The 24823-nt window shown below is 43.6% G+C and overlaps 1 protein-coding gene across 1 annotated transcript in view; it reads right to left on the bottom strand.

The window, feature by feature from the left end:
* Positions 1-24823, bottom strand: part of LOC141014223 (A-type potassium channel modulatory protein DPP6-like) — a 224719-nt gene that overhangs the window by 19681 nt on the left and 180215 nt on the right. The window contains exons 4-9 of the mRNA XM_073487921.1: positions 24664-24762; positions 10772-10866; positions 10217-10291; positions 8033-8085; positions 5973-6054; positions 448-568 (exon numbers count right to left, since the gene is read on the bottom strand). Coding sequence (XP_073344022.1) covers positions 448-568; positions 5973-6054; positions 8033-8085; positions 10217-10291; positions 10772-10866; positions 24664-24762 — 525 coding nt within the window. The remainder of the gene's footprint in view (positions 1-447; positions 569-5972; positions 6055-8032; positions 8086-10216; positions 10292-10771; positions 10867-24663; positions 24763-24823) is intronic.

Raw genomic sequence — 24823 nt, 5'->3', positions numbered from 1 at the left:
GGCTTAAAGTTAGTGACTTCATCGACAATTGTCACCTGACTAAAGGAACAGCTGGACACATCTGGGGAAAAATGCTATAGCCAGCTTAGCTTAGCTTAGCTATGGGAACAGGTGGAGGCAGCTAGCTTGGCTCTATCCAAAGTCAGCTTACAAGCACCTCTCTTTCACTACTTGTGTGTTTAATCCATCCAAAACACAAACCGTACAAATGATTTACATAGAAATATGTGTGGGACTATTTCTTGGCCGGGCAGTGATTTCCTAAAGTCGCCATTTTTGGAGCTTTAGAGCTGCAAGTTGGTGGATTTTATTAACTTCTGTCAGAGCCAGTTCAAGTCTTTCCAGTCTGAAAACCTACATCTGAGGTAATTAACATGTCTTTGTGTACAAAATAAGCATCATTCTCGTGCAACTTTTCCTTTAATAGCAACACTTCTTCGGCCTTACCTTCATACAGCCAGTCACTGAGCCCGTTGAAGATGACGCCCTCCTTGCCGGTAGACACCAGACGAATGGAGCGGCTCTCCACCGTCGAGCGATAGTAGATGTTGTTCTCGAAAATGAAGATCTACAAGAGCCAGAAAGAGAGGACAGACAGCTGAATGTGCCTGTGTAGGACTCGCTTCCTGCTCTGTGGACGCTGATCTGCAGCTGACCGCGACTGACAGCCCTCCTACAGGGAATATCTTTATAGTGAAGAAGCTATTTCATCATTATTATTATCAACACGCGCAGGAGGAAGCCTGCGGGCAGTCTTGCATTTATACCCGACACGTTACATCTCAGGTGGGCCACCCGGGCGAGGCAGAGATCAAGCCGGAGGTCGCAGCACGCATTAGCACGCTGCTTTTTTCACCCGTCACAAATAAGAGAACAGAGCTCACACCGGTGACGGCAGCCTTTCGTTCAAGAGACACCAAAAGTTTTTGACACGACACAAAAGTCTTTTCAATTTGTGATAAGACGGCAAACCTTGGGAGCAAACTTTCGACTTTGACGCTCTCCTCCACAGGCCTGCGGGGCTTTCAAGATAACTGAAGGTCAACTCTTTCATTACAGAGAATAATAGATCATCAGCACCCACGGCGAGCGTTGGTAGGGCGGTGCGGCTCTCGGGGCTGGAATTTTTAAAATGTTACAGCCTTAATGCCATGCTGAAATCAATCTCAGGCTATTACAGCAAAATGGTTCGCTCTGTATCTCAAGGATTATGGACTCTTTTGGCCTCGAGCTGGTATCATCGTATCAGTTTGTAAATGATTCTCCAAAAGTCTGAATGACAGGATGATGTACAGCATGAAATCCAACACTGCAGCTGCAGCGTGTGGATCCATCCGACATCTTTCTGCAGTCGACGCCACGAAAAACACTTGAACCAAGTGTTTCTAAAGCATTTTTCTTTAAAGGTAACACAAATCTGTCACAATTACTTCCTCTTGAGGAGGACGCAGTCTGGGGGCCCATGTGGTTTGGTGTCACTTTGGTGCAGATGGAGTCCCTGTATAGAAGCTAATCTAGGCCACAGCACAGAGAGAAGACCTGGCCCCGTTCTCTGAAGGAAGGTAAAAACTCTGCCAGTGATGGCTGAGATCCACAGTCATCCTCGGCGAGAATATTTGGAAGGGACTGTACTAACTTTTGCTGCTTCAGTTTCTGTTTGTCAGGGATGGCGATGCTGTGCAGCTGAGACCGCGCCAACACCGAGTAAACTCTGGTGCTATTTAGGTGGGAGGATGTAAGCCTGACTAAAGGAAACAACATTAACATGTGAGGTTTTAGATACATAATAATGTTAGAGAGGCAGTTTATTAGTCATGAGAGGATGTTCCCTGTGGAAGCAGTTGTGTTTAGCGTCTGTGACTCTGCAGGTGCTGTAGCTTTGTCGGAGAGGCTCGTGGGACGGCGGCGTTGGTCAGTGGGTCAGTGTGTCGGTCCACCACTGAGGTCCAGACTGGAATAGCCTTAGGCCAACAACTACAAGATGAATGGCCTTAAAATGTATCATAATAAAAAGTCAGGCTAAATTTCAATGACTTTAAGGATGCTTTAACTTTTCCTCATCATTATCAGGTCAAAATGTGAATTTCTCTAAAACTCTGATTTATGATTTACGAGCTCAGATGTGTTTTAGTGCCATTTAGCTGATGTTTGCATGCTAACATGCTAAACTGAGACCGTAAACATGGCGAACATAATATCTCAGTATGTTAGCACTGTCACTGTGAGTTTGTTTGCATGCTAATGCTAGCACACATAGCTAGAACCATTTCCATGCACTGTGTCAGCACTGGAGAAAAGTCTGGCAGCCTCCATAGTAAAAAAAACAAGCCTCTATGAAAAATAACATGCCCCTCATGCACCCAATTATATTGACTTTTTAGCCTAACAAACAATAAGTTAGCTTCTGCTAGCTTGTTTAAATCTGTACCATTAGCGACGAGGTTAAGGGTAGGCTAACTCCCCATTTTTAAGGTTGTTAGCTTGCAGGTTACTGTCTTTTTTAATAGCGGCAAGGATTTTGATAATGGTAACATTTGGCAGGCTTGTACTGACAGTCTACACCCTGGGAGTCAGACTAGCATTTAGCTAGAGCACTGCTAACAAAGCCACTAGCATGGCTGTAGACCTGTGTTAGAAACTGGTAATGTGGAGTTTGAAAGACGTGAGCGTGGGCCGGGAGAAAAGGTCTAAAGAAAGATGTTATCAAAATGCATTATGGGAAATGTAGGATACAGAGTTTATTTTTTAATCGTGACTCATACAGATTAAATTTCAGTATCTGCCTTTTAATCTTGTAAAGTTCCACAACTTTATCTAAGTTCAACATTTAATTGCTGGAAAAGTCTTTTACAAGTTGGACAGCATGAGACTAAAAAGAGTTTTCTCTCAAAGACACACACACAGACACGCACACACACACACACACACACACACACACACACACACACTCTGTCTCTCTCTAATGTAACACAAAGGCTACGTCTCGTGGGGCCGAGCGTCCAAACTTTGAGCCACATGTGGAGGATTAGCCGCCTACAGGGAGCAGGAACAGAAACTTTTACGCTCACTGGGGAATTTAGTGAGTAAAAAAACAAGCCTCTACGCCTCCGTGCCAAAAAATAACATGCCACTCATGCACCCAATTACACTGACTCTTTAGCCTAACAAACAGCTTAACATGTGGCCGGACAGCTGCGTCTGCCAGTGTAAATATGGGCATGTACGTATGTGAACGCTCTCGATGGGGAAGTAAATGAGATTTAATTAAGTTCATAAGGGATTTGGGGAAACAGAATAACAGGTGGGCTGATTTATGTATATTAGGTGTCTAAATATGACGACGCGTTTTAGCTTGCAGAGCGCGTTAGCTTGTTTTCAGCCGACGGACCTCTCTCCCTTCGACCTCCACCTCGTCGACAGAGGACATCCGGACCTTCGGGGAGAGCAGCTGCTGCTCGGCTTCACGCTAACATAACTCGCCTGATGGAAGTAAAAACACTTCACGGCTAATGGTGGGAAACTTGAGGCTATATCAATCTAGCGACCGTGTTAATTAATCCACTGACGAGATAACAGGTAATTAATAGCATTGTGCTGCAGGATGTTATCACTTACAGTCTGTCTGCCCTGCAAACCAACAGACTGAAGCTCATTACTGCTCTGACAAGTTTCGACTGTGCGACGATGAAGGCGGAAAATGACTCATCTTGGAAGAGTTGCAAAGGACCATTGCTCCTTGTGATTCAAACAATGGTGTTTAATTTGAAATGTGTTTACTGGGAGAACTCGGTGAGTCATTAGGATGATTTACACCCCGAGGGAAAAAATAGTCTGTGAGAGGTGTTTTCAGAGAGCCGATGGGAACGCTGCTCGTGAAATTATAACGATTATCCGAGTGCTAATTCAGGGGTTGGAAAGTTTCTTTGGTATCTCGGCTGAATGTGGACTAAAAAAAAAGCTGCTGTCTTTCTACCAAATTTGGAGGACGCAACCTGTGAATCATCGGCCGCCCTTGGTATCCCATAATCCATTGTGCTCTGGTCAATTGGCCAATGTAATGGAGCGTTCAGGAGATCCCGGTCAGCTCGTAAAGTCGGGAAATGCAACGTGACCATCAGGTATTTGTGTTCAGGGGCGTGTCATCAATCCTGGGTAAATCCATTACATGAAGAGAGGGGGGCAATGAAAAAGCCACTAGAAGCCGAGCATAAACTCCACTGTTTGCTTGTTAGCAGCCTGATTTGTTCACCAGAGTGTGGATGCGTTTACGATCGCCCTGATACGCCGCTTGCGTCTGAAACGTGTGTGAAAATGACACGACTCTGCCTGTAACCTCAGGCAGAATGGAACTTTTTGCCTCTACTCAGCTGTTTAAGGTTAATTTCCCTGAAAAATCTGACGCTGTAATTTGACAAGGAGCACCTGAACGCACCATTAGTTTTGTTTCGATGTAAGGCTTGACCCACCTTCACGGGCTGCAACCTTCAACGGAGTTAACATCTGTGCAAAGATTTACATTGGCATCAGCACACTGTATAATTGCATAAGGAGTCACCTGAGGGCTGCTTTAATGAATATTTGTATATTAACGACGGATCACTACATGAGGAATGGCTGGCAGTGATAGATTATAAAACCACTCTGCAGAGCGTTTTAGTGTCTTTCAGCTCACGTCATTGTTTCGGCTCTCATCAGTGCTGTTTCCAGATGCAGGACGCAGCTTGGCGTTCAAGTCATGAGAACACAGCTGCTGCTAGGCTAACAATTTAGCAGCAGGTGAGATAATGCAGGCACGGCTGTTGTTCAACTCTGTTTTTCTTCTGCTCAGGACGATCTCAAAAATTAATTATCTCAAGCAGACCTTGAAAAGATCACTCGTACTGTTGTGCTCTTTATCCTCTTCTGTCAGAAAGCCACGTCTCACCTCCAACTTGTTCAAAATGCAGCTCCCAGACTTTAACTCCAAAAAAATGAGATCACATTACTGCTAACCTCGCCCCTCGTCGGTGGTCTCTTTTCACTTTTAAAAATGGATTTTGATAGAACTGATGGAAAAGATTTTACTGCTTACTTTTAAAGCTCTGCAGTTATTATCCACTAGTTTCATTTTGTCATATACATGTACCATGTAAGTCTTTAAGTCGAGGCCACTGGGAATACTCTTCCAGACATATAACATCATATATAAAAGAAATCTATATGGTTTGATCATGCATGTTTTATTCCTTTTTCTTGATATTGCTGTGGACCCTCTTAAAGTTACCATCTAACGAATGAATCGTCAGCAAACACATAGCAACTTGGACAAGAAGTGGGGGCGGGGGAATCATATCGACAGTTATCGTGAACGTGGTAAACAAGACCCCATTTGACGGCAGTTAGCAGCTAGCTAGTGGACACAGTGAAGAATTTAGTGGCTAAAGCGGCGGATATCTGCCTCAGGAGGTGCTGGAGAGCAAACCAGCACTAAAACTATAACGACTTACATCCATCAGGTAGGCACGGACGTTAATGCTAATGTCGCCGCGTATGTTTAAAGGTGATAATCTGTCAGTGTTGTGTTAACAGCTTGTTGTGCTGCCGCCAAGAAGCCCCCCCCCCCCCCCCAAAAAAAAGAAATCAGTTAATGCAGGTTTAAACAAGTACTGCTCACACTCCCTCCATTACTCATCCCAGCTCCTCCATCAGAGCGCTGCTATAAATCCCCTTAAAGTCATTCATTCTGCAGCATCTTCCATTAACTTTAAAAAACGGCACGCAGAGGACGCCGCATGCAAGCACTTATTCTGGTTACCCTTTCTGCAAAGTCATATTTACTCTGTATTTGTGATCCAGCATATCTTTATCTGTGTTTTCTGTGCGTGTTCTCCATCAAAGATCAGTTTCAAAAGGCTAAATGTTAAGACAGTAAGGATGTCCTGACTCTTAACTTCGATGAGCCCGGGGACGTCATTGAAATCGTAGTTTCTTACCAGTTGCTGACCCTGGGGTCCCCAGCCTGCGTACTGCAGCTGAGCATTTCGCACCTCCGGAGGATTCAAGTTCCAGGTCTCCCTGCGGAGCACAGACAGAGGAAACAACGCTATCAGATGCAATTGCAGACACATACACACAAGTTGATTGTCTGCCTCGGGCGCTGCTGCAGCAAGAGGAACAAGTGTAGCACATCTGAGAACAAAAGGTTTAAGTGTATCCATAAATACCTGCCGCTCTATAACAGTGTCACCTCTCCTGATTGGGAAAAGTGCTGCGCAGTGCAGGCTGCAGAGTTAGAGGTGCCACTGCCTCTATGTCTTTGTCTGGAGCTCAGGATGAATGAGGTCATCAGCTGAGGTGGGTTTTTTGGGATCACTACCACTGGGTGGCAGCACACAAGTAGAGTTGAGCAGCAGAGCTGCTGACGGGGCTGTAATACTGTGACCAGGTGAGGAAGTCATTTAAAGGAGAAATAAGTGAGGCGTTTGCAAAATGGGCATAATTTGTATTGGCTGCTGACAAAACAGTTCAATTCAGGCTTTTTAACCCTTTAATGCATGAAGTGTTCAATCCCAAAGTATGTTTTTACTCTTAAACAAGTGAAAATCATGTCAATAACAATACATTTTATATTAAAGGGGTAAAGAAAGTGATTCAGAAACGACTGTTTAATACTTTTATTATCAGAAAAGTAGGTTGAAACTATTTTTCAGCAGCAGGGCTGTAGGCAACGCAACATTTGCAGTGGTTGCACTGGTGCGTCTGATATTTGGCAGGCCAGATTTAGAAAAATGTACAAAACAAAGATAAAATCAAACACATGGAGCCAGTATCCCAGTAAGACGGGGAAAAGACTATTGTTTCATGAGTAAGTTTAAACTCTTTGAAATTGATTCATTTATTTGTGTCACGTCAGAACTTTAACTTTTTGTTTTTAACAACTAAGGTTATTGTAGTTTCTTGCTGCATGTGCTGTGATTTGAATGGTGAAAAGCATTTATCTGCACCTTTATTCTTGTTCACAGTCATTTACATGATGTTGATGGTCATTCCGCCATTTTGAATTTATGATGCCATATCTCCAAGTGGCAAAGACGTACAAAGATAATATCTAAATAGGACCGTGGGCGAGGCTTTGGGGTTCGACCGCCTGGTGACTGGTGACACCATGCATGAAAGGGTTAAACTTACTGTGTTGTAAATGCGCGTCATGGTTTTCCGTTTCTGATAATTTCATGTTTATGTTCATGCTATGAAGGGTCATTTTGGGGCGGTAGAGCTCTTGATTGAGGTTAATCACCAGCTCCTCTCGTCCACGTGCTGAAGCGTCCTTGGGCAAGTTTATAAACCCCAAATAGTTCCCGATGGCGAGCCCAGCCTAGCACCTAGCATGGTGTCCTGCTGCCATCGGTGTGTGAGTTAGTGTGTCTGAATGAGCAACAAATCGCAAAGCTCTTTCAATAAAAGCTCCGTAGAAATGCAGCCATTTGTCATTTATTTCGTAATGAACATGTTCTGCTTCTCTTTCATACGTTTTTAATTGAAGATCAGAGAGGTCACATTGCGACAAAGAGTACAGACTTGCTAGATTTCACTAATGCTGATTCCTTTCTCCTGGTATTCTCCCCGCTGCACACTGAAGGACACGAGAGCTACAAAGGACTGATAGGCATCGCCAAGAGCCTCATTCTCAACTGAGACAACAGAGCAGCATTTCTATCAGAGCTTTGAGAACGTCTGAGCTCTCTTACCAGATAGCATTACATCTAACGGTTATAGTGTGTCTTTTTGTAAAGCTTTACGTTAGTGAATACAAAAGTACGATCTGTAGAAGTTGTGGGGAAACCTTGGCTGCCACTTCAAGTCCCAGAATACTTAAAAAATAAAGCTTTCATTTCACAGACAGAAGATAACGGTGCAGCCGATGTCAGAGGTGCTTTGTAGGAGGTACAGTAAGAACAGGTTGTGAGAGCAGGTGGGAATGAGTTGCTGTCAGTGTCGCGGGCAGCGAGGTCAGGTGAGATATTACAGGATGCAGCTCCTGACGCCTACTTACGGAGTCTCCAGACTGCAGATGATGTAGAAGGCCGTGTAAGAGTGCTGGTACACCTGGAAGCAGAGGAAGGGATTCATGTTAAACCACTTCACATGGCATCTGACATCTTCATCTAAACATTTTAAGGTAGACTGGAGTAAAGAAATCTTTGAAAGTGACGGATGTGAAAGAAGAAGAATGGCAGCAGACATTAGCTGTGTTTCCGTCGACATATTTGATGCACATTTTGAGGTATCGCTTTAAAAAACATTGGTGGAAAATTTGGAATAACTTCATGCATGTTTAGGTGGTTTATGCCTTTTTAAAAAAAAAAGACAATGTGCATATCCAAGATTGTCGCTAAGCAACACGTTTGTAACTCCACCCACAAGACCCGACCTGCCGTCCTCTCCCCCACTGAGAGGACGAGGGAGTGAGGCGGTGTATTAAAAATGCAGCGCTCCCTTGTTATTATCTATTTATTGCAAAGGACATGAAAGAAAAATATGAATGCGTTGTGTTGCATGAAGATGAAAGCTTCAAAATCTTGTGTTGGTGCTTTACAAAAGTTAGTCTAGGTTAAAGAGTAACTCAACACCCCCTAAAAGGTCTTGTTTTGCTGACCTCCGGTGGTTTAATGCCTCGCCTAGATGCAGTGATGTGAAAGTACACAAGTACACTGCAACTAATGATCATTCATTTTCATTATCGACTAAACGTTAAGTCTACAAAGTGTAAAAAAAAACGTGTCATCACAATTTCCTGGAGCCCAAAGTGTCCAACTAACAGTCCAAAACACAAAGTCTCCTTACTGAGCATCATAAATGACAAACACGTCACATGTAGGAAGCTGGAGCCAGCAAATGTTTGACATTTTTGACTGAAACGACTGATTATCAAAACAGTTGGCGATTAATTTTCATTTTGATCGACTAGATTTAATTGACTAATTTTTGCAGTGTACTCGAGGATGTGTCAGTGCGCTGTGACATCGCTGTTAGTTGTGGTGACACTTTCAACCACAGAGGTCGAAGAACATTGCTTGTCAGCCTGGTGTCGAGTAACTCTTTTAATTACTCTCCAAAGCAACATCTTTGACTCTCTTCTACTTCATTGGAAGCTTCTATGGATTTCATTGGCCACTGTAAAATCAGAGACGTCTTATAAAAACCTGGGTTGATCTCTCACACACCCCTTTGACATCTTAACTAACTAACTAAAGTTCTTGACAGATGACACCTTATTGTTCGTGCTACAAATAGCTTCATATTGTGCAGAAGCTACAAATGCAGTGTTTATGAACAGCACAGGAGTCTACGAAAGTCACTGCACACCAGAGACGCATTCACATTCAAACGGAGGCTGCTCTTTATGTGTTAGTATGCAAACACTGTGTTTATTATGAACACCCGTGATCCATGTTACAGAGACGAGGTGTGAGTATGTGTGTGTGTGTGTGTGTGTGTGTGTGTGTGCATTAGCCAGTGTGTGACTGTGTGCTGATACACTGAGCGTAAAGGAGGAATGACTGTCATCTATCAAGGTGATGGAGGTTTGGATGGAATAACTAATGCAAAAACATGCAGTCACAACGCACTCGACATCTCCGGAGTGTTGTAATATTCTCCATTCATTTTCCTGCAATAACGCGAGGCTGCATCTCTGCCAGCATCCAGCGCACACTAACATCCAGGCACACAAACTCTCCGGAGTGAACCAAGTATACACACAGACATCAGCTGGCAAAATGATTAAATTTATTTGATCTACCTATGTTAGGAGCCTGAGACGCTTTGATGCATAACAAGGGCGCTGGCAGAGGCGATGCAGTCTCGGGACGCTTTACTCAGCATCGCACAGAAATGATGCATTCCCGGCCAATACTTCCTGTTCCTTCTGTCGATCTCATCTCCCTCCCTGCGAGCCGGCGCGGCGCCGAGGGGTTTGTTTGTGTTTCTGCCTCCCTCGCTACAGTTCCGCTCGGCTGTGCCGGCCCCCCGACGCCATCGCTGACAGGCAGCGGTGTGCGACAGGCCTTCACACCCCGCAATGATTACTTTCTCCTCCCTCCCTCCCTCACTCCCTCCCTCCTTCCTTTGCCGCACGACGAGCCAAAACCCCACTCCAACCCCAAGTGGAGGCTGCTGACATATTTGGCTGTCAGTTTGCTAATTCAAAAAACAAGCAAACAAATGAGAAGCTCACCGGTGCAACGTTGTAGGCCAGCAGCACATGCTTCATGTCAGGAGACACCTCGTACTTGCTGGCTTTGTACATTTCCTGGGAAGCAGAAGCAGACGTTAGAGGAGGTGGTAGAAAAAAAAAAAAGACAAAAAGATGAGACCTTTAACCATGCGTGGTATTTTTTCATTAAACTAGTCCTTAAATGACTGCGTTTGACGGATTGCTCCTCTCCTGAAGCAAATGGGAGTCGCATTAATCTTTGCACCAGGGCTTGGTGATTTGATGGCAGACATAATGTTGTGTGTCGTCACTCAAGCCGACGCGGCGCAGACGGCATTACATCTTCATTTCAACACATAACCCAAGCCTCGAGTTTTTAACTATGCAGCTCGCATTTCAGAGTAATAATGGATCATTTGATTAAGCTTTGTAGTGAAAAAAGAAAGAGCTTTGGGTGCTTTGATTTGCTGACACTGTGAGAAAAGTTTTAATTGAATTCACGGGCAGTCGTGGTCAGATCTTTAGCTCTGTGATTGTGAGAAATTAAGGAGGGAAGAGGAGATGAAAAACACTTACAAACTTCTTGTTATGCACCAAGATGGTCTTCTCATCCGTGTCCACGTTGAGCTTGACGACATCGCCCTCACGATTACGGTACAGAAGCTCATTACCTGCACGGAGACACACAAAGAGAGAAATTAAGACTTTGATTTCAGATATTCCTTAATGGATCGATGTATAGACAGGAATATTGTCTCGGATTCTTTCAAAATAAGACAAAATCATTCTAGGAAGAAAGGCAAAAGGTCATCCAGATATTCCCCAATTCCTCCTGTAGGTCAGACACAGTTGTGAACTTGGCCCTGATGTCTCATACGTCAGACGTAAAACAAGATGTTTGGTTTCCTGTAAAAATATTTTGTACAGGAAAGAAATGAAAAACAAGAAATGTTCCACTTCAAAATGTTACATAACTGCTGCCGGCACAATAAAACAGCAAATATTCAATGTTAATGAAGTTATTAGCTGTCTTGAGCATTAACCGCATAATTAAATTTTAGGGGATGCCTCCATTTATTACCTCTTCAATATCAAAGGCACATTAAATTAGGCTCGTTTGGGAGTTTTATGAATCTATCAGCGACCGAAAAGGTGCAACTTTTTATCAAAGGCGTGCAACAATTAGCAACGGGTCACTAAGTGGAACAAATATGTGCGGTGGATTTTAATATAAAAGCAGGGCTTGGATAGCTTTTGTGTTTAACAGATTATGCCTTAATATGTTTGAATGATTTGCTCTGGTATGTCGAATCAGATGCCTCCTACTCATAAACTGACTGGACTGGAACAGGACTGATGTGGTTCAATCTCATGTTTCAGAAAACACCAGTTTGTTTTGAAGAGCGTCGTGCAGTGATTTAAAATCTTTTATTTAATATTTATAGCTGAAGGTTATTTGCTGGTTTAATGTATCGATTTGAACTGTTCGAGCATGAAAAGCAGTCAAATTATACATTCACAGGGGTCGGCGATACATTACCAACATTGTTTTAATCCCAGATAATGCATTTTTCAATGTAATGAGCATTATTTAAATTAATGCTACAAACAGGGCAGTTTTCTAAAAGAACTACACACCAGTGACAATGACTGCAAGCCACCATGGGGACAGTAGGATGTTGAGCAAACTATGCAATATTATGCAACACATTCTTTATAAAATATATCAAACAGGAAGTAAAAGTAAAAACTAGCTTCCAAGTTACCAATAAGAGACCTCTGCTGGTGACAGCCCCCCGCAAAGCTCAGATTTTAACTCAAACCCTGATTTTAACCATGTTGGTGCAGAAAATGGGAGTAGGATTACACAAAAACTACTGAACGGATTTCCACAAAACTTGGATGGTTGTTAACTTTTGGTGCGAATCCTGCTAAAAGGACATATCAAGGAGTTTTACCTCACTTTCTTTAACAATGCAAGACTTTCCTTAATTCATCCTCATCCAACTCAGACGAGCCATCACCAGGAAACCAGCGAGAAGAGCTCAGATAAAAACACACAAGGACAGAAATCTCTCTTGTGAAACAGCAGTTCAAACTTTTCATGCACGAATTTCTCACTGATAATAGCATCTAAATGAGAAAATAGGTTTTCAGGGCCTTTAATGCGCATTCATGGTCCTTCACATGTAGAGCACTAGAGACTGACATTTCCACCAAAATAAAAATGTCATCTTTTGTAGAGAATTTTTCAACTTTCGACCAGGTTTTAATACGAGTGCTCTCCAGTCTGACCTCCTTGATGCCACAGAGAAGACACAGCACTCTCAGTGTGCCTGAACACAATAAAGCTTCCAGGCCACGAGAGGAAACCCCTTGAAGGGAGCCATTATTCGACGGATGTATGAAAGTTCACACCGCTCCTCATCCATCAGGCTTTTATCAGGGAAGGATAAGTTTAATACAGCGACTGCCCCCGTTCACCTTCAATCTGTCTGCGCTGCTCGCTCTTATTGCTTTAGCGATCCATAGGCGCACGAGCAACCACGCCATTTGGCGAGGTAATTAGAACCCAGGGATTGTTATGCAGAGTGCTCTCTATCTGCTAGCATATCTAATTGTCCATTAGAGGTGACAAAATTACCATCACAATGGCTTTAATTCAGAACGTGCTTGGGAGAGCAGTTTGAGACATTTTTAGATTGGCATAGCCAAACGCCCCCTCAACAGCTTTTGTCTCCTTGTTAAAAACCATTGGCATACTAACAAGGGTAGAAAATGGACTCCTTCATGGAAATCATGGGGATAAATAACAGAGTGCTGCTTTTTTCCCCCACCATGCTCCATTATTTTTAGCTTGACTCCATTTGGCATCTGGATAAAAGGTCTACTTTTATACGTGAATTGGTAATCGCGGGCGATAGATCTTTAAAGCAAGACAATATGGTGATGAATCAGTGGCCGGAGAGATTGATTGGACTTTAGTTTTTGCTTCGTGACTTACTCAGAGACCTGCCTCCCTTCCAGGCACCCTTTTCATCTTTGTGCCTCACCGAGTCGCTGATCTTCTCCCCCCCCCCCGCCTTTATCCACACGCCACAAGAAACCTCAGACGGACGTCAGAGCTCTCAAATCCTTCCCATCACTGCCCTTTCATAAGCCCTCCTGCCGAGTTCATCTTTTCAGACCTTATCATCCCTCCTTCACCTCTCCAACTCTTTGTTTTCTGCTCCTTCAAAGACCCAGAGCCATCTATTCTCTCACAGTACCCTAGGCATTACGACTTCCCTTCAATCCATCTCTCTCAAGCTCCCTCTCTTTCTCTTTCCCCCCTCTACGCTCGCTCGCTGTGCATTAGCCCAGGGCGCTGTTTGCTCCTGTGATCTATACCTTTCCACGGTAGTATGTCTTATTAATACAGCCTCCTGCCCAGGGCACAGCCCTAACCCTGCCTCACTCCGGGGAGGCAGAGATACGAGACGACACGCTCGAGTGAGATGGAGAAAGCGACGGGGGAGGAAGTCCGACGATATATAGTTTGTAAGATTAAACTCCGTGGACCTCCCTTTATCAAAGTGTGTTCTGGGATAAGTTATTTACACAGGAAACTGAAAAAACAGAAGAAAAACAGTCTAACTGGTCAATAACATGATGGAAGCAGGCAGGTTTAATGTTCTCCCTGTTGTGACTGAAGACAAAGGCCTTCTGTGTTTTACTGCTCAGTTTGCAATGACAGAAAGTAGCGTTGCATTGATTAATCAATTAGTTGTCAACTACTAAACTAATCAACAACTATTTTGACAATCTACTTCTCACATTTGAGGACTAATGACGAGTTGTTTGTGAACGAGTCGGCTCCCGTCTGAGAGCCTTTATTTAAAATATATATTAATACAAGAAAGGTCAGTAGGACGATGAAGGTGTTTTGATGATTTGGTTCCAGAAACGTCCGACTTTGGTAAAAATTAAGACCCAAGTATGGTGAAACTTTTGCATGTTGTGCTGCTGGATGCTAACACGCAAAACCTGGGTCAACATGAATAAAACTCAACACACATGATAGTAGTTATTTAAAGCCAGGAGTGGCACTAAACGCAGAGCTGTTGGGAGCAGAAACAGCTTCATCTTGGGGTTTTGGGAGGCACCGATTTTACATGTTAAAGACCAAAAAAGAAATTGATTGTGTAGAAATTGGCATTTTGTCCCCCCCCCCACTATATTTATGTTGAGCTAATGAGACAGTTGATTCCACTAAATGCTCACAAGACTTAGAAACTGAGTTCAACATTATTATTAATGACAGAAAATCAGACTCACATTGTACCTTTCACCTGATCTGACACTCTGATCCTTCATTACGTCTCCTCACCTGTGAGACGAGGTTTTTTTACAGCACTTCAACAGCTTCATTGTACTGTTGGCTTCATTAACGCTTCAACCGAGCCTTTTAGCCTAATGTGCAATATGACAGCTTAATTAGAAAGACAGAACATTGCAAGAAAGACTAGTTAGTACTACCTCAAAGAAACCGACTACAGTACTGGAGTGAAATGACCCTCACTGTAATTGCTCGCTTTTTTACAGAGTTGCTCATTCAACTACCCTCTCAGCCCTCCTTATCTATTCCCACAGGATCTCTACCCTTTCTTGAAAGCACGGCTGTAGTCGCATCGTTCAGTGATCTCCTGAGTGTGTTTTGTTCCAGCTGAAAGGGTTGAAAACACTCCGACGGAGCGCCGTGAGAGTCCTCAACAGGCACGTTCTGATCGGCTGGATTAGTTTTTTATCTTTTTTGTCTCTCGTAATATCATTTATCTTGAGTAGGCACTCATCGAGACTAAACTGTAGACCGGTGGAGAAGATTATTCAGAAATTGTTACGGTGAGGCAAAAAAAAAGCGCAAGACGTAACAAAGAGCGAGCTGTAGTCATGTAAGAAGCTGCATCTACAAAAGAAAGGGCGGGCGATAAAAGTATGAATCCAAGAGCACAAAAACTTAATTACACTAACCGGGATAACATGAGGACACAGGCAGCAAATGCAGGAAAAATACGGACCAGAAACTAATAGGCAATCAGGAAAAAACACAAAGACAGGAAGTGGAAAGTAAAATACTGAACCATGAAAGTTATGTCCCCTCGTCTTGATCATAAAGAAACAGAAATTAATAAAAGAAAAGATCACAGTAGGGCTGGAACCTGAACTCAAAACCTCCACAGTATACATCACTATGTGATTACAGCACCCGCCCCGGGGGGACTGGACCAGGAGGGCTGTGTGGACTGTGGTATTACCTCACGAGGTGAGTCGGGGTTGCGGTGTTAAATTCTGGATTTTTCTTGTCGGTTCCAGGTCATTTGTCCACGCCCAAGGCTGCAGATGATGACTGGTCTTGATAAAAGTGACACAAGCTTCCAGGGGAGAATTATGGCGTCTGTCTGAGGCTAAATAAAATGAAGTCTCCGACGCAGTAATGCAGTCTTAAATCTCTGCCGCCCACTGGTGTGGACATGCAGTGAAATATAGGTTCATAAAAAATTCAGGAGGCGTTTTAATTAAAGAATCTTCCCTTTATATTTCTGATAATCTAGTTTCCGTCTTGTGTTGTTCTTGAAGGGGAATCCACATCATATCTGTGTGTTTCTATTTCTGACCGCATGATAAGTGAGCGTGCAGACAAATGAGCAAAAAACCTGCGAGCATGAACCTGCTGACAACGTATGAAAGCACCCAGAGCTGCAGCCGGTCGCTTCTCACACTGGGAAGTCATTTACGTTTATCGGGGATGCCAATCAACGTGCGCCCGCTCGCTGCCTCTGTCACCATCAAGGTTGGAAAAAAAGAAACAGCAATTCATTTCTGTTTTATAACGTTTAGCTGCTCAAACACAGAAGATGTCTTTTTCTGTCTTATTTGCTTTGCGTATCTGAAGCAGCTAATGTCTGAACTTTAAAAGAGACCCCCAGCCCTCTCACTGACCCTTCACCCTCACCCTCGTCCCAGAAATACACAGCTTCAGTAACAGGAATTGATATGTATGAGAGTCAAATTCATCCACCCTCAAAAATATTAAAAACACAGCTACCAAAAAGGATGATACAATATCTAGGGGTGTACCGTTGTAATTTAAGGCTGATATCGATTCCGATGTTTAAAATAACAATTTTTCCGATATACAACGCAGGTACGGATGTTTTTTAACATTTCAAAATGTTGTTTATTTAGTTTTTGCGTTATTTATTCCCCATCCTGTGCCAGGGGAAGAAAACACATCTTTATTCTAAAAGACCCTGAACTGTTTGAAAGACATTCAGCCCTTCTTCACACTATATTTTAAAATAAGCCGGCAATATAACCTTCCTTTACATAAAAAAACACTCTTTTTATTGAAGTAACTGCTTCCACAGCCCCTGTAGCCTGCTATACAACTCGCTTATAACTGATGGCACATCCATGAGCCAACAAAATGATGTGACACAACAAACACCGGCCTCTGCTATAGGTGGACGTCATCTTATTATCTGATCGGCTAATAGCAGTCAACAATGTGAAACTCAGCCAATATTCAAAATATAAATCGTCCAGCCAACATATCTCTGTTTTTCTGTGAAGCTCCAGAAATGTTTAGTGGACTACCAAACTTCCCCTGACTTTCCATCAGCATGAGGATGAGCAGATAACGGCTGAATTTTCATTTTTTAGGCGAACTGTTCCTTTAAGCCTGACACAGGTGAGCTGTTATGAGCCTTTATATAAATTACGCCTCCTTTGAGCTCAAACATACGATCGGAACCACTTAAACAACACGAGTCAGCGGCAAAACTGAAGGACGCAGCACAAAAAAAAAAAAAAAAAGCTGCACGAGGTGACGACGCAGCGATGATGAACAACTTCAAGCTTTGCTGAGTTAAAAAAAAAAACACAGGTGCATTAGGAAGCTTTGGAAAGCATACATTTTAAGTATGCCTTGCAGTTAAACGTGTGGCCCAGGAGCTCAGAACTCAGAACCTCTCTGGAACTGATTCAACTGAAGTTTTGGGTACTTTTTGGCCAGAAACCTGTCCATGAGAACGAGGGGCGACTAAGCACCCAGAACCTTGAGTTTGGCCGGGACACACTGTCAGACTATATCCTTAAAAGTCCATTACCTGTGGAGAATTTCCTCAAAAACTCACCGACTGCTCATCCAACTCCATATTCCCTTCCAGGACGACTCCCAAGAGAGCCTGTGAGTGCTCTCAGAAACCCTCCATCAAACCCGTGTGCATTTTTGTAACCTGTAACCTCCATTTGCAATTAATCCTTAAGTCACTGCGTGATCGATTTGACTCGCTGCCTCTGGGGGTGACGGCCGTTTTCACCGGCGTGTGCCAGCTGTTCCTATACCCCTCTTAAATCCATATCCTCTGTCGCTGCTCGATTCATCATCGCGGCCCTGCTGTGCTCCATCGTCCTCTCTTCCCTGTGTGTGTGTGTGTGTTAGCGTGGCGGCGTCGTGTTTTATTGTGCTCGCAAACCAGTCGCTGAACTTGAAAAGACCTGGCCCCGCTCATGATAATTAAGATCATTACGGAGGCTAGGGCCCGTAAAGTAATAATTATAGCGATAATAAACATGGCAGCAGTGAGTGCTCGCTCTTGTTCGGCCAGCAGGAAAGGCACTTCAGTGTTACTGTACAAGCCCTTGAAGTAGTTACCCTCGAAAACTTCAATATTTGAGCTTTTTGTGGTGATATTCCACAAACCCCACACCTAATTATACTCAAGGAAGAACACATACGAGTACATTATCCATGCGGACCCTTACATTCATTCATAAATGAACATGTTTTGTAGAATCGCTGTAACAAAACGATCCAGCGGGCCTCTCGCTGCGCGGGGGTGCTCACAGCGTCTACGCAAACACAGCTAAAGCTATGAATTCTCACTGATAACGCCGCTGAAGTGAATTCAAAAGGATTGCAATGCTTGGATGTGAACGTGCAGCAGGCATCATCACGGGGATGCGGTTTGTAGAGGTGTTTGGCTGGAGATTCGGGCTGCAGCAGGGATGTGTCCGTGCGAACATGAAGCGGTGGCTGCTGCAGAAATATTCACCATCCATCATCAATATGCATCATGTGTGCATCAGAAACACACACGAGTACAGCGAGTGCACAAGTATATCACTGTGGATGGAGCAGTTAGCACGATGTGTGTGTTTGTGTGTTATTAATTAACATCGTCGCAGTCTTCTCTCATCCCTGCAGGCAGAACTAAACAACACAATAGGTGTTTTTAAGCACGTCTGCTCGCCGCTGTGGGACGACACCGGCAGGCTGTAAAAGGATGCTAAGTGTGGGAAAATACGACCGCTGCTGCTGCTATAATAGTGATAAAAGCAAATATATGTTAGATGGAGAAGAAAGGCACGTAGAAAAAGAAAAAGTCTACCTGTGGGAAAATAATACGCATATAATATGAAGCATTAAAAAGTGCACTATAGTTAGGTGTAAACACAGAAAAAGGCAAAGGAAGAGAACGGACTGATCCTTTAGCGAGTTAGCTGATGAGCTGACTACAAGCCTGCTGCAACATGACTTATATTATTATGTCTACTTCTGTCTGACATCAAGTGCCCACCACTAAGATAACTGTAGGCCTGTTTGTCCACAGAAAGTCACTTCCTTACACAGACAGACTAGTCCCATAACAAGGGAACATAAACATGGTATTTTAGTAGTCCCAAGGCAAAAATGTAACAGTGTACAGATACAAATGTAGATGAGAGCAGCCCATGTGGGGACTTGGCCATCGCGTCATGTCCCCCCCCTTTGTTTGGGTGAAAACAGCCCGTCTAATTTGACGGTTTTAGCTAATCTAGAAGCATAAAATAAGAATAGTTTATTGCTTTTAAGCTATTAGGAGCCAAAGTCCTGTGGCTAGTCAGGGAAAGAATCAAGTCATGTTGTTCACGATCAGTGATTGGTGTCATTATATCTGACTCTCCCTTCTAGCAACTGGTGGGTCACTGAAGTATTGACTTCCCTTTACTGACGACACATTATCTCCGAAGGTGGTCCCCTCTGATGGCGGCCCTGGTGCTGATATCAAGGCAGCCTTTCTGCTAGATTCATTCATTTTCAAAGAGGTGGGGTGAGATCACGCAAAGCCTCATACATAAAACAAGCAACCCTTTTGTTTTCATTTTATAAAAGAAGCCCAACAGAACTCTGCTGAGATACAATGCAGTCTAAAGATTGGAAATAAAGTTCAATGCTACGTTCAAAGCGTGCAGGTTTGGGCTTTAAGCTGTGATTTAAACATTAGCGCTCACATTACCAGTCAAACACTTGCAGACTGGATGTTTCTCGACCCCCATCGACTCTGAGATCCGATCTGAAGATAAAGATCTGACGTCAGCTTTACCTTTCATCAGTAAATTCTTGTATTAAATTTTAAAAAAACTGAAATCGAGTGTGATTCATTCTTGTTGAAGCTCTGATCAATAATCTTTGTGTTGAATTTATTTCATGAAAGGAAGCAACGGTCATCAAAGCGAGAATCATTAAAGCCTCTGTGTCACTGTGAGTCTAATTTGGGCAAAATTCCTAAATTGGACACAACATGCCTGAAATAGCTGTTTTTCACTTTTTGTTTCTCAAAAACTCGGATCAAAGACGACATCCAGCTCCTCAGATGTTGCCTTGACGTTAGCAGCTAAGGAGCTAAGAGACTGCTGAATTTGTCATGAGACGCTCTGAAGCAAACGTATAATTTCAGAATCTCTGCTTCGTTCTCCTCTCCAGCTCTGCATCAGGTGCCCCTCAACAACATCAGCGTACTGTGACAGCTTGTTTCTGTCAGAAGACTCTTTGTCGCGTCGCTTTCCGGAGGTTGAAAAGGAGGACGAAGACGGCGGGATTTTGAGTTTGTCGCCAAGACGTCCTCTCCAATTAAGCAACGGCCGTGTTTACTGTAAAAGTGGGCCGATCTCAGAAGGGGATATTTGCACCTGCTGCTTCACATAATGTTAGAATATCACAAAGGCTGATTGTCTGTGACGCTGAATGAACACTGGTGTTTGGGCCAATTTGATATGTCTCATTGTGTAAGAAAAAGAGCCGTTCGCAGAACTCCATTAACAAATGACATTCACATCATTACTCATGTCGTGTCATGGGAGCAGAGCTATGAAAAGTCAATAAGGGAGCGAGACAACTGGCTAATCTTCTGCAAAGTGATTGCTTTACATAAACATTAGAGATGAGAGGTCGTGCATCATTCAGGAACGAGGTAATTCTCCGACGCGCGTCCACAAAGCAAACATCACCATGCTTCACTCTTATCTAAACCGCAGTCACAAGTCGCCCCTCAAAGTCACAGCGATAACACTTCTAGTTATTCCCAATCGGGGTCGAGCGCTTTTTTTTTTTTTTTTACAAATGGCTCCCCCTTCGCCGTATTTAACTAACATCGCAGGGGCGTCCTGGAGCTGCAAACAAGAGGAACGTGGCCATTAAAAATGGCAAGCAGCTGCTGGAAGCGCCTGCGTCGTGTCCCGCAGGGCTTCGCTTCACCTTGGTGGTGTGAGAGTGATGTTGATGCTGCGTCTGGTTGATTCAGACGGAGAGGTGAAAAACGGGCACATGTGAGATATCTGCGGCGTCTGCTAACTGTGCAATTACCCAACCGGGAGGACGTATAGTGACGGCTCCAGAGCGTGATCAGATTACTGATGCGGGGTGAAGGAGTTTATGCAGCTTGTGTTGGGTGTATCACAGAATGAGAGGATGATTTCAGATGATTGCAGCTTGGGTTAATTTTGTTTCCTTTGGCGACCAATTATACTTGTTATGCCAACATTGTTGTCTCAAGTTAATTACTGAGATCTGTATATGCAGCAACATCGCTACAAGAAACAAGCAATCAGACGGTGTGCAAAAAAGCTAGATTATAAACCACTGTACTTCTGGTATCTTTTAAAGCCCTTTATCTACATTACATTTGGGCGTGTAAAGGATTCAAATTTACCAAATATTTTGGAAGTGCTCGAGTAGTTTATCTCGGCTGGCAGCCGCAACTCAGCTGCAGTGTAATCTTTGTAATCTGCAGCTATTACAGCTGTGTCGCAGCTGCTAGCTGGAGCTATCTTTTGGACTGATTACTAAAAAAATAGGTAAGTATGAATCATTTACACACAAAAACAAATCAGTAAAGGGCCCAGGTCTAAAAATACCAGAGCAGTTTCTTTGTCAGTGCCATTATAACCATTAATGCCGTCAGATCTTCTTTTATCATGTTGGAAAGCCACGTCACCGATATCTGACGCCAGCATCGTTACCACAGCGACAGATAGGTTGGTGTATGGAAACAGAAACTTGATCCGATCACTTACAGATTACACTGCAGACGATCTCTCTTTCAGATCCAGTTTGAGAAACAAATCTGATTTGCCTGCAGTCTGAACAGTGAGCGCTGACACCGCTGCCTCTGTTTTTAGAGCCACAGTAATCCCAGGCCTCCGGTCGCCTTACGCTAAAATAATCTGAAATACTTCCACTGAGCTATGCAGATTACAATGTCCTCAGTGAGAGGTGTCGGGATTGGAATTGGTGAAGAAGAAGTTTACAAGGATAATTTCCCAAATAAGTGCGGATGAGGCCGTGTTCAGACGGACAGCAGGGTCGGACGTAGATTTCGTCCCTGGCAGATTTCTTGTAACGAGAAAAGGATATTCCTGCTGTTGGTCACCGCGATGGAAGATACAAAAACTGCTTCCGCAATAACTTTCCGGAGTTCAGCGTTCAGGCGCCTGACAAGCCTTCAAACTAATGGACCTGTTATTCAAACCAGCCTTCCTGGATCGCATTTCCTCCTTTAAAATGATGATCCATCGGCTGCTCCGGCAGGGTTTTCGCAATCTCTGCAACCACTGAGAGGAGCAGATTAAGAGCACCTAATGATACTTAAGTGCAGAATATATTTGAGCTAATGCTGTTGGACAAGATGTGAGGAGGCCATTTTTTTCTGGTATAAATAGCCTAATGTATGATCATTAGGGATTCTGGAGGTTATATCCAGTCTGTCTCCGGGGAATTGAATGATAGGTGGAGACAGCCAGGGGAAGGGAAAAACATAAAACCGAGGCTAAATTAGGTTTTATAAAAATTCAATTTCAGCCTCCTACCGGGGAAGCCATTACGGCAAATCCTATAGACAGCGCTGAAGGCATGCAGGTGGGTTTGAGCACCGGGGTCTGGTAAGAAAAAAAAAAATGACAGACTTAAGGAAGACAAAATAATCAGCTGATGGATGCCTCTTCCTCTTTTTCCTCACCCTCTCTCCTCCTTGTCAGCGCTATATAATGAATGATACGCTGAAAATACCTCCAGACCAGGGATGGTGCTGCCAACAGCACGGAGAGGAGGAGATGGAAGAGCGGACGGTTTACTAATGACACGTCTTGTTTCATGCCGGCTTCGTCTGCATGTGTGGATTATTATACGGATAGATTTATTTCCACCGATCATTATGATCTTACAACGCTCCTCTAATCGCCGTTCGAGAACGCCGGAGAACAGATGTTTGCGTCCAGCTGTGTACAGTTTGCGAGGCCCGTTCGAGCGCGATCGATTCGTTCACAGCGTTTGTGGGTCGCGGCGAGGAACAGGCGACAAATCAGCCACACGAGAGTCGTCGCATCCTTAAACACACATGGGGACCTGTAGCTGAAACACACAGCGTGTTTACCCAGCTCACCATGTGAGATCCAGCCAGAGCTCCCTGTCGCTAATATAATAAATATGGGTTTCCAGCGTTTCTAATTACAGCCAATCAGAGAGGGGAAGGCTTTTTGGATTTCAGCGAGATGAGATTTAGCAGCTGCGCCCGTCTCTAAGAGCCGACTCAGATCCTGTGATTGGAGGAGACAGCTTCAGCCGGGCACGAGAGGAAGACAAAATACAGCTCATTAATCCTTCAGCTGTACAGATTCCTCACATCCCGGAGCTGTGATCGTCCTCCTCGGCGGCTGCGGCGAGACACGCGAGGCTGCATCAAGTCTCTGTTTTACCTCGACACAAAATAAAGTATACAATTTTCCTCTTATTGGCTCCCTGCGGCGCTGTCAGTGTTTATGCTGTCAGAGTGGCGCTATTAAAAAGAAAAAAACAAGCCGCTGAAATTTGGTGGTGATGAATTGGTACAATCGCAGCATCCACACGCCGTCATTGATCACAGAAAAATGAGGGTTGTGGTTACAGATAATTGGGCAGCTATTGAAGCATATGGAATAAATCGCTTGGGGGGAACGCCAGACAGCAAGGGCAGACTAACACACACACACATACACAATGTACAGAAACATTCACAGAGAGGGGACAAACACACACTTACACCTACTGTTTGTCATTTGTTACGAAGCAGAACGCAGAAATATATCATGAGCTGCGATATTCTTATTACAACAACTGAAATAACACAAGCTGTTTTCCTAAAACACACATCAATACCTTTAATATGCATTATTACCAGTTAGCACTTACAGAAACAGGTGTTTTAAGATGTTAAGCGGTGTCGTTTTGTGTCATTGTGACATTTTTTGCAGCAAATCTGCTCTTCTGCATCTAAAAACCACCGATGTCAGCTCTATTTCAGGAACAATTAATCTTCAATGTAACCATCTTTTCCCTCTGTTAGGGTGTCTACGCCCTTTTCAGCACCGCGTTTATTGATTCTGATGGGTCAACAGCTGGTTAAGAAGACTGTCTTTCTGCTAAATGATCCTGAATCGTCTAGACTCCCAGTCTAGACTTAAGTAAATTCAAAACAGTCGTTGAGTACAGGCATGGTTTGGGGCGCTTTTGAAAGGTTATAAGCTGATTTTTTTTACTCCCAAGCTGTCAAATGCTCTGTAAGTGCTTCTGGTATTAATCTATAGGAGTTTGAACACACTGAATAATTTATTTATTTTTCTCACCAAGTTTTTAATGCAAAAATAAGCCTGCAGATGACCTGCAACTGCCCCTGTCAGCTGGAAAATCAAGGAAAATCAACACTGAACAGAAGGAAATATTCAGGAAGCTGGCAAAATACCCCTGCTAGACAGTAACAGAGGCACAAACTCTTTATAGCTCTTTATTTCCTCATTCACACTAACTTTATGCATATAAAATAGTCAAAAACAAGTGCTTCGGTGGAAAAACCGCCTTTTCAAAGAGCAAAATCCATAAACTACTTACATTTTTTAAAGTTTTCAACCTTGCCGACGAAGTTCAGGGCTTTAAAAACTGATAAAAACTTTATATTGCTGGATTCAGGAGAGAGGAGAAAGAAGAGAGAGTGGGTCACCTGTGTGCACAATCACCCATTGGCTGTTGTAGGCTCTAGGACGGGCATATAAGCTCCTATCTGTTCAAATCCATCTCAGGATCTCTGGTGTCCATTAGACTACAGAGCAGTTATGCAGTTTCTAAAAGTGTTACTCACTGCTGATCCATTTGGCGTTGGGGTCGTGAACCTTGAAGTCTCTTCTGAAGAGGTTGCCAACGGTCACCTTGCCCTTGAGCGCCAGGCGGTCGTCCTCACCTGCGAGAAGGAAACAACAACGAGGTTAACATAAAGACAACTCAGCAAAGTGTGACTTACA

Source organism: Pagrus major, chromosome 19 (assembly GCF_040436345.1).
Source record: "Pagrus major chromosome 19, Pma_NU_1.0".
NCBI classification, from domain to species: Eukaryota; Metazoa; Chordata; class Actinopteri; order Spariformes; family Sparidae; genus Pagrus; species Pagrus major.
This window is presented reverse-complemented; position numbering and strand designations above follow the sequence as displayed.